The following is a 10,954-nucleotide window of genomic DNA, read 5'->3' on the forward strand; positions in this document are numbered from 1 at the left end:
GAAGAATAATGATTTTAGTTATTTTGTTGTCATTTAAAAATATTAATCGTAGGTACTTAAAAATTATTTTTTATACTATTATTGGCTGGAGGCTACACAGTACTAATGCGTAATATTTGTGCACTCCATTAGGACCTCTGTATAATACCCGTTGATACTCCTATAAATACATACCTATTTTGTTGTGTGTACTATAGTCTATAATTATTGTACTATAAATAAATGATGCATAAAATGTAAATATAAATAAACAACAACGATGTTCGAATGACAAAAATAAGCAATCATAGTGATAATTAATTGGTATTTGAGTATATAAATATAATAGGAATAGTGCATTAAAATTTTTTTATCATTTTAATACCAATTAAATTTACATCTGTATTACTCTGTAGTGATTTGCCGGCATGCTCACTCACTCCCGTAATTTCATTTAATAATAGATTTATTCAAATTCTGATTTTTGGAATTTTTAATTATACTTACTCAATGACCATATTTTTAAATGCTTGAATTCTTTTGTATTATTTAATTAGTGTCATATGGTGATACAAACTTCTATTTTTTATCAAATGGGAACCCCATTGTTTACTGTAAATTTGTTAGTGGATAATTTTTTTGAAAATTTCGGCGTATCACATTAAAAATTCGAATGTTTGTACTAAGGATAATAGTCATTAACACTGGTTTTACACAAGTAGACGTAAAATTGGATAAAGTATTTATTATAATCAGGCAATTTTTACAAATTGTTAGTATCCATAGATTAATATAAATTACTAAAATTTTAAAATAAGTAATAACCATAGCCCCCATATCTTATTAACTCATTACTTACTCATTAGTCATTACCTTTTATCATTAAAACACAAAGTTAAGTAACTCAAATACTACTTACGAACTTGGATTTTGATTTTTGATACGTCCAAAATTTCAGAAAAATTATTTACTTTATAATTAATAGTTGAATAGGGATGTTCTCATTAGAAAAACTAATATAGTTTAATTATTCTTCTGGCCAATATCCCTGCTAATAAATATGAAATTTATCCAAAATCCTAGAAAAAATAGTTAAGGCAATGTTAATTGATTTTCTGGAAAATAATCAACTTTTATCTAAAAAACAGTATGGATTTAGACCTGGTATTGACACAGAGGACGCTCTTCATAGTACAACTGAGTTTTAATATAATGAATTAGATTGTGGCTGTGAAATAATTGTTGGACTTGGCAAAAGAATTTGATACGGTGAATCATAAAATTCTATTACAGGTATTACCTAGATTTAGAATAACAAATTTTAGTCTTAATGGGTTCAATAGTTACTTCATAAACAGAAAACAAATGGTAAAAATAAATATTGTTGTTGGTCAAACAGCTACAAGTAAATAAAAACAAAATAGTAAGAATATGTTTGAATAAGTGTTCTCTTGAAGGGTCGACTAGTCGAAACTATAAAGATCTTGGATGCCTTACCATTCAAATCTCTTTAGAAAAAAATAGTAATTATGTTTATATTCAAACGATTAATGAAAGAAAAAATAATACATTTTTTGAAAATAAAAGAGAAAATATGGTCTATAATATTTCTGTCAAATATGCTAAACAATCTTTTTGTCAATCATTTGTGGGCTACTTAGGGCCTATGTACTTTAACTTAATAATGATATATGAGTAAAAAACAAGGCACCAGAATAAAAAATGTTAAAAAATGTGTGTATTAGTATTTATTTTTAAAATTAGTTTTAACTATTATTGTATTATTAATATATTACTATGTAGATACATTCAATTAAATTAAATTTAACTTAATAATGTGAAAATAATAATTTGTTTTTGTATTATTTTTATTATAATTCTTAATTTTATATTTTAAATATGTTTAAAAATTAAATTTATTATTTCTCTTGTAATTTTGATTTCTCTTTTACTCTAATTAAATCATTGAAATAACTAACAATACTGTACATTATTTATATAATTGTACATTTTTATTATTTTTGGATTGTTTTTTTAGCATAATATTGTTACCCTCTCTATTTCTAACTCAAACTGTGCTCGAAAGAGATGGATAATCATAGTATTGTAATTTTAAATTTTTATGGATAAATAGAAAAAAAACTTAATCAGGGTCAAAATACACATACGTAACTACTTATCGGATTTGCATAAAAAATATTATATTTTCTAAATAATATCCTACAAAAAACGATGTACCTAAGTACCTAACAATTCATTATTGAAATTTGAAGAATTATTGTTACTTCTATTGGTTATAGAGCAAGTGTAACAGAATATGAATGCACTACATGTACATTGTACATGCGTACTTACACGAATTTCCCCAAAGTGGCCATTTCAAACATTATGAATTGATTTCCGTATATATTAAATTAATTGTGAACAGCAACTTTGATTGTGTCATGACGTCGTATGAGTAATTAGTAACATTAATTGCATTCCTAGATAGTACCTACTAATTAAGAAAGTTAGTTTTTATTTAAATGTAACAATATTCATTTAAACCTGTAATTAACAATAACTATTTATTTATACCTACTAAGTTGAGAGTTGTGGTTGTCACCACTGAACGTTGTTCCTATTTTTCAAAACATTATAGAAAATCAAAATACACATGACTCAGTAATCAGTAGATATAAGTAATTAGGTAAGCACCTAGGTATAGTGTTATATTAGCACCAGGGCTAGATATAGTTTGGGGTAAGTATAGTCAATACTCAATAATATATATTAATATTAACCTATAGTATTTAATATAATCTAATGTAATCTTATTAAATTAAATTTACAAACAAATTAAATAAATAGTAAATTAGAATACTTAAACGTACCTACCTAGATACCTTTATTATACATTGTGAATTTAAATGGGCCTACACGTTTGAAACTTTTGCAAATCACCCACAACTGTGAACTGCAGTATTCCTTCGTAATCTCAAAATCTCTGTTTGAGCACCTCCCCGGGTTGAAGTACAAGGTTCCTGTGACGATACAATTTTCCATTTTTCAAATGAAACACCCCCCCCCCCCCCATTTTTAATCCAAATTATTTAGCTGATGATTTTCTTGAAAATCCTGATGTTTTTGAATCAAAATTCTAATTTAAGAGTTATTAAAATGTTAACACTAAAGACAACAATGATTAAAAATAGTTTTATAAAAATATAAATTATATTTAATACTAAATGTAGTATTTATTATACTTGGATCATTTTTACAAATTATATATATTAATAGATCAATACAAATTATCAAGTTTTCCAATTAGTCTAACCCTCCATAACTACTTAACCCATTTTTATTGTCATATTATTCTTAGTACACGAGGTTATATAACTCAAAATGTCAGCAGTTTTCAAAAGCACTTGGGAAAACGAAAATAAATTAAGAACAAACAAGAATTTTTATGCAAATACATTTTTCGGCAAAATAGATTTTAGTTTTTGGTGCAACTTGAGTTGTAAACTTGAAAATGTCCATAAGTACGTATTTTTTTTTCAGTTTAGCACTGAAAAGATAATCTATTTTGATCACTAATAAAGTTTTAACTCGATCTACAATAAAAAAAACTACCTATAATAATAATTATAATATAATAACAATATAATATTATTGTAATACTATAATATAATCGCGATATTATTTTTGAAATTGAAATATATAATATAACTTTTACATTTTAATTTATGGTGTAAAATATATAACAAGTCTATAACGTTAAGGTCTGTCAATCGAATTAATAGTATTTTAAAATCTCGTAAATTGTTTATTAACTTGATTAAGATAATTGGCGGGCAATACAAAAAATACAGGTTTTTTTCGGTCGCTATAATGTTTAATGCATTAATTATTACTTAATAGATAGTAACAAATCGTTGTGGTTACGTGTTGTTTCGTTCATTTGTGACAAAAGTCACACAAAAAACTGTTTTGAAATTGATCCGTATTCGTCCAAATACTTTTTGTTATTAAATTTGTCAAGTAATATTGTGTGTGATGACGACAACCATAGTAAGCAGTGAACAGTGATAAGAAATCTGCTGGTCGCCATCGGTTAAGCGTAATTTGTTGTTTTATGTTTCGTTTTTAGAAATTGAAGAACAGTAATAACGGTGACATTGTTAAGAATACCGAACAGGGTACGATATCGTTTCAATTCAAAAACGGGATTTCCGTAGACGTCACCCTCGATGGATCGATCAGAGTGGCAAATCAAACGGTATAATGTGAAAAATAAAATATAAACAATTCTTCTTGTGCCTACTTGAAAAACAATATTTAAATGATTACCAAACGAAAAATATTTTAATACTTATTAGAGCCAAGCATTCCGAAGTTATGCTTCGGTTTGACGTATACCTAAAAAAATTAATACTTAATTTAATTAAAAAACTCGGTTCGGGTTCAGTTCGCTATTAAATGAAATGTTTGGTTTACGAGTTTGGTTCGGCACAATATTAAAAAGCTCGGTTTGCGACCACATTGCTGAGTTCGAACCACCTAAAATACTTATCCCTTTGGATTACGACTGTTGCAGGCAAACGCCGTGGCAGCCGTAAATGCAACAGGTAACATATCGGCCGTCATGCACCCAGTTGGTTTTATGTATAAAAAAGACGATATCGTTCACGTACAGGCGAATGACATTAACTTTGGAAATCACAAGTAAGAACACCCGTGTTGTGAATTGTATTAAAAATATTAGGTATTTAAGAGCCACAAATCTCCACCACGACGGTATTACAGTTTATCGGACAAAAATAAGAGGACTGAGACAGATCGTCATTAATATTTTACTTTTAAAACGACTTTAACATACTATTATTTTTTCATTAAGATATCATATAAATTCCATAAAACAGGTAAAAGTTTGAATTTTCCGAAATGTTGATTAGACCTTAAAGTCAAATTTAGCAGAGGTTAAAATATCTCTATTATAATAAATTCGAATTAGTGGAGTCCATCTCTGATCAATCCTGAAGAATTCATAATAGGTATTTGTTTTCAGAAATTAGATTTTTATTTATCAATAATTAGTTTGATCAGCATGCTAGTCGATAGATAAACTATTAGTGTGATTTGTACTTGTTATAAGAAACATTTTTTTTTTGTGGCTCGGCGTGGCGCGTTGGCTGCTGCCAGTAGCAGAATGCGGCTGGGAGTAAATAGCGACCACAGCTACTATTTCCCGGATGGGTGACCACCCGGGTTCATAGTAGTTAAACACCTTGCCACACGTACACGTGTTCGCTACTTACCGTAACAACCGTAAAAATCGTAAGAAAAACTACCTACAGTACCAACCTTACCCCTACCACAGTTCATAACCCCTACTACAGCTAATGGTCTTAGTCGCCCGACTTGAGTTCAATAAGAAAAAACAGTAACATTGTCCACATTCTATAGCTATCCATTCAAAAATTATCAAATATTAATAACACAAATAAAATGAATTATCAATACGATATGTAGTTTATAAATAATATGTTTTAATACATTGTATAAAATAAAACATAGCAAATGTATATTTAATAAAATTTTCTGAATTTAAGGGTAAACTAATCAAGTAAATCTATTTAATATAATATAATAAATTTAAGAAAGTATGTAGTGCCAACTAGAAAATATTTAATTATAATTTCTGAGTTTATAGGTATTTAAAGTTCATCAAATATACTTAATGTAATATTATACTAAATAATTAAGGAAAGTAGTTAGATAAGTGCCTACTAGAAAATAAAACCACAAATTTATAAATATTTCACTTTTTTTATTTTTAACAAATTTACTATAACTACTAACCCTGTTAATACCTAATTGTATTAATTTCTAGTCCAAGTTAAATTATTAATAAAAGTATTTTTTAAATAATACATATTAAGACAATTTTAAGAAAATCTTAAATATTGTTTCATATTTTGCAGTCAAATATATTATAATTGTAGTGGCCTTGCGCCACCTGGGGAGTTATATCCCTAAATACGGCACTTCTGAAAAGTCATGAAGGTTATTTGGATACACTAGAGAGGAAGTCATAGGAAAAACTAATTTGCCGAAACATAATTATTATAACGTCACAGATTGTATAAAATCAGGTGGGGCATTCCTTATTTCGGCCCATGTAATTCTCAAAAACATAAAAAAAAAAAACAAAACCTACCTCAAATCTATGTGACCGAGAATAGGGAAAATAAGGTTATGATTGATTATTAACTACGCATCACTGCTATTTATCACTAGCGCCAAATTCCTTACCCTCCTCATATTATTTGGTACAATAATTATAGTAAAATATTTTGTACAAATTATATTTCTCATATTATTATGTGATCCCACTGCATTCAGTTAGGTTTGAGTTGTCAGTAAACTCAAAAGTGCACCATCTGGTTTTTTTATATAATCTGTGATAACATTGCACAGGCGTGTTCAGACTTTGGTGGCCGAGGGGGCACAACAATTTTTTTAATTTTGAGACCTATTTTTTTCGTTTAGACAAGAAGAAACATTGATTTTTTATGTTTTTAAAAATACACAATGGTAGGAATATTTTTAAATTACGATCAAAAAGTATAACCATTGTCAAAACAATAAAAATACTTTCATAACTAAATTAAAAACAGGTACATGATAAAGAAAAATTTATCCCGGCATGATGTTGAGTCAGACGGGGGGGGGGCAGTGCATACCCGGCTCCTCCAGTAAACACGCCTATACGTAATCCACTGGTCCACTGACCCGCGGACATCAGTGAGATTTAACGCTTGTTTTATTGCCGTCCTTNACATTGATTTTTTATGTTTTTAAAAATACACAATGGTAGGAATATTTTTAAATTACGATCAAAAAGTATAACCATTGTCAAAACAATAAAAATACATTTAAAACTAAATTAAAAACAGATACATGATAAAGAAGAATTTATCCTGGCATGATGTTGAGTCAGACGGGGGGGGGGCAGTGCCCACCCGGCTCCTCCAGTAAACACGCCTATACGTAATCCACTGGTCCACTGACCCGCGGACATCAGTGAGATTTAACGCTTGTTTTATTGCCGTCCTTTGAGGTTGGCGAAAATAAGGTCGACGGGCATCCACTTCAAGGCCATCAAAAGCCCGCTGGTGTACTTGGTGGACGAAGCGGGCGTGAGGACGAACTTCTCGGAGACGTTCATGCGCATGGACAGGGACATCACGTTGGACGTGCTGTACAAGGATTGCCGACACGGGGCCATGTACGTAAACGTGTGCAATGATTTGCTGTCAGATATCAAGAGCACAGTTCTCGAGACCGGTACGGAATGGAAACTGTACGACGTATCGGTGGTACAGGAGAACGTTCACGGATTCGTCAGGTATAATGCGCAGAAACACCACATTTTCCTAGTTTTCCAATTTTCGTTATGGCTTATGATCGACATTTCGGTCGATGCCTGATTTATTAATTTAACGTTTGGTTTAATAATAACATATTTCTACAAACCATAAAGCCCAGATAAAGAGGTGAGCTACGGCGGGAGGGTGAGTGTTCCCCGAGGAGTCATAAAAAATGGCATTCTATTTTCAGCCTAAAATTATATACGTATTTATATCAATAGGCTATGACGGTACAACATGATAGTCGCTTATACTTTTTTTAATACAAGAATAAAAATTGATATTTTATTTGTGTTAAGAAAAAAAAAATAAACAGTTACTTAAAACGTTAATTTCAATTATGTTAACTTAAGTTTGATTTATTATTTGTAATTTTTAATTAAAATGCATTCCTTATTTTTGGTTCAACCTTAAAACCTGTATGAATCACTGATTGCAAAATTTTCACAAAATCACATTTTTACAGTACTGTGTTGAGGTTCGGTAGTACATCCGACATCGTTCTGTGCAAAAGAATGGCTTGTCCAGTTTACAAATACATTATAAAATGATCACTATATTTTGTATTTAATGCAAAAACGGCGCATGTGCCGCTAAGTTTTTAGTCTCTACTGAACAATTTATAAAATGTGACATTTACCTTTTTTGCAATCATTGATTTGCATAGGCAGTATATAGGTTCTTACTATATTATACTCGTAATATATTCCGGTAAATAATTTTTAATTTTTCAACAATAAATAAATATTTAGATTCAGATTTATAATAACATTTTACATAGCTCTTAACAATTTTTAATTCAATGACTTTAATGGAGACTATTAAATAAAGTCACCTACAATTATATAAGATTAAATTAGTGGCAGTAACCGAGGGTGAGTTGAATTTTTCAGCGCACAACTTGTGTCAACTTACCAAAACAGTTTTTATAAATTGAAATCAAGAAATACCGTTGGGTAACTCGTGTAACAGAAATGTCTTTAGGACAGAAGTACAGAACTCGTTAACTGCGAACAAAATGAACGCAGTTGAACAATCAAACTTATATGACTGTTCCACTTAGATCCCAATAGAATAATAATCCTAAATATTTTATCTTTTTGACTCTATTGATTTTTGGGCAGTTTGATGTATTTGAACATTCACGAAAAGTAATTTCTTCAAAAGGTAATAAAATATTATTTATTGAAAAAACCACGAATTTTGTTTTGTTTAAGTCCAAAGATAGTTTGTTAGTACTCATCCACTTTACTTTTCTTTCTTAACGTTTAATAACAAACATGTATCGTCCGCATACACAACTATTTTACCATCAACGTTCATGGTTATACCGCGTATAGACTGTTTACAGACATAATAAACAAAATAGGACCCATGACACTTCTTTGAGGTACACCACAATACCACATACACATACCTACCTTCATTTTCCTGTCCTAAAACACCGCTGACATTAGTAATTTGTAATAATTGTACCCTCTTATTAAGACCTAGTTTTTAAACCGGCTTAAACCAATTGCACTTACACCGCGTGACTGCCAAAACCTTCAAATAACACACCATGATCTACGAGTGGTGTCAAAAGCTTCAGCTCTACAATCTAAAAATATGTTGTTTTGTTTGGCGCAGGGTGATCAAAGACGGGCGCGAAAAGTTCGAGATCCGGTCCTCGGCGTCCGTGGGCACGATAAATCTGTACTCGGACGCGGTAGACTGCACGGCGTCGCACGGCACCAATCACCATTTCTTCGTCAAGAAGAACAAGAGCCGCATCCACTACGAGGTGCGCAACAAGTTCATGGTACGGTACGGCGGCTACCACACCGGTTTCAACGAGTGCGACGAAGTGTCGTTTTTCTGATATCGTTTTTCGTCTGGCGATAATAATAATAATATCAATTTCGCACGTGCCATACGCATAATATATAATAACCGTTACGTTCAAATTCACCATAAAGGCACCTTGCAGAGGTGCTATATCGTTGTAAACGTGAAATGTGTAACACACATGCGCCGGTATAGGTAGGTGTATTGCTACGACTATAATAATAATTCTAAAATGTTAATCCATCAGTCGTGGAGTGTTACAATGTTATTATACCTATTATATTACCTGTATTTCCAATAATACAAACTGTGGATACGTGTTCGACGTCTGTGCATTATTATTTACTGTAAGAACTATATTATAAATATTATACCCACGTGTAACATTTTTCTATCCTATTTATCTATCAACTATAAAACGTTGTTTCCGACCTATTGCGAAAGAAAATGAGCGCGAAAAAAAAAATAGAGCATTCCCTAAAAAAGTATAGTAAAATCATGAACACGAAAAACGATTCTGAGCGAAGACAGAAGTCGGTCAGCCTATATCTGATGATATTATTGTGGTGATACTATTATATTACCTAATTTATTTTACTACGAAGACATGAAGTATTACATTAGTAATGTAATACTATTACATTACATTGAAAAAAATTAAATAAAACAATATAATATTTTAAAAGTTTCCAGTGACCACGAGTAATATTTTTAAATTACAACAAATTCACTAAAATCGTTGTTCTTGATTTTAATGTGAAATGTCGTTCAAATTTGAGCTTAAAATAATGATAAACAATTTTTTTTATATAATTTTTAGATTTTTTTGGTTACAAAATTAACTATAATTTACATTGAACTTTGTTTTAAATGTACAATCCTTAACCATAAAAATCTAACATTTTATACATTTTAAGCTAAATACCTACTAATTTTTAGAATTTTAATTTGATAAATGTTGTCAACATTTGAAATATAAATGCTTATAAAAAAAAATATTAATAATTCTTAATACTGATACACTTGTGTTGATTGATATTGATATATTATTTATTTTATTTTACGTCCAATTTTCCCCATATCCAAACAACCACGATCAAACGATTATGCCCATTTGTCTTAGATCGCATTTCGCATCCAGATAGGCCATACAAAGTTCCACAAATTATATTCGATTATGTTAAAACCTCTTTTCGACGTTACAAAGGGACTTTTTTATGTGAAAATCTTAAAATAGAATATTTAATAAAACCGGATTTTAGTGTTAATACACTGATAACTCAAAAATACTCTAAACAAATTAAAACCATAACCTTAAAATTGTCAACAAATGTGAAATTTAAACTTTTAAAACTTTTTTTTCTTGATTTAAAGATCAAATGTCGGGAGGTCAAAATTAAAAATTTAACGAAATGTAGTATTTTTTTATTTTAAAAAGTTTATTGAGCAATTATTTAACTTATTAATGTATTATTATTTATTTTAACCTAGCTTAAAATAAACAATCGCATTTATATATCTCATACAAACAACAATCGTAACTTATTTGTACAGAAAGTATGGACAATAAATTAATATCTATGAATACTAACAATCAAACACTGGATGGACACAACAGGGACATAAGGTATTAAGGTGTCATAAATTACAATGAGAAACCCAAAAGTATTATCTACATTGGACGATGGTATATGTCAATATTTTAATTCCAATCGAATTGTATTCGATAATTT

General features: G+C 29.8%; 1 protein-coding gene across 1 annotated transcript; it reads left to right on the forward strand.

The window, feature by feature from the left end:
- The first annotated feature begins 4,017 nt into the window (after positions 1–4,017).
- On the forward strand, positions 4,018–9,255 carry LOC111036719. Its single transcript, XM_022318851.1, has 5 exons — positions 4,018–4,032; positions 4,112–4,240; positions 4,559–4,686; positions 7,085–7,372; positions 9,024–9,255. The coding sequence occupies exons 1-5, from the start codon at positions 4,018–4,020 to the stop codon at positions 9,253–9,255; spliced, it is 792 nt and encodes a 263-aa protein (XP_022174543.1).
- Positions 9,256–10,954: the final 1,699 nt, after the last annotated feature.

The sequence above is a fragment of the Myzus persicae genome, unplaced genomic scaffold, assembly GCF_001856785.1.
Source record: "Myzus persicae strain clone G006 unplaced genomic scaffold, MPER_G0061.0, whole genome shotgun sequence".
Classification (NCBI taxonomy): Eukaryota; Metazoa; Arthropoda; class Insecta; order Hemiptera; family Aphididae; genus Myzus; species Myzus persicae.

What these genes read in the sequence shown, in the direction of transcription:
- LOC111036719 (XM_022318851.1), top strand. An exon ending in TCAGAGTGGCAAATCAAACG is followed by an intron (nt 4,241 to 4,558) that starts GTATAATGTGAA and finishes CGACTGTTGCAG; the next exon opens with GCAAACGCCGTGGCAGCCGT. An exon ending in ATTAACTTTGGAAATCACAA is followed by an intron (nt 4,687 to 7,084) that starts GTAAGAACACCC and finishes CCGTCCTTTGAG; the next exon opens with GTTGGCGAAAATAAGGTCGA.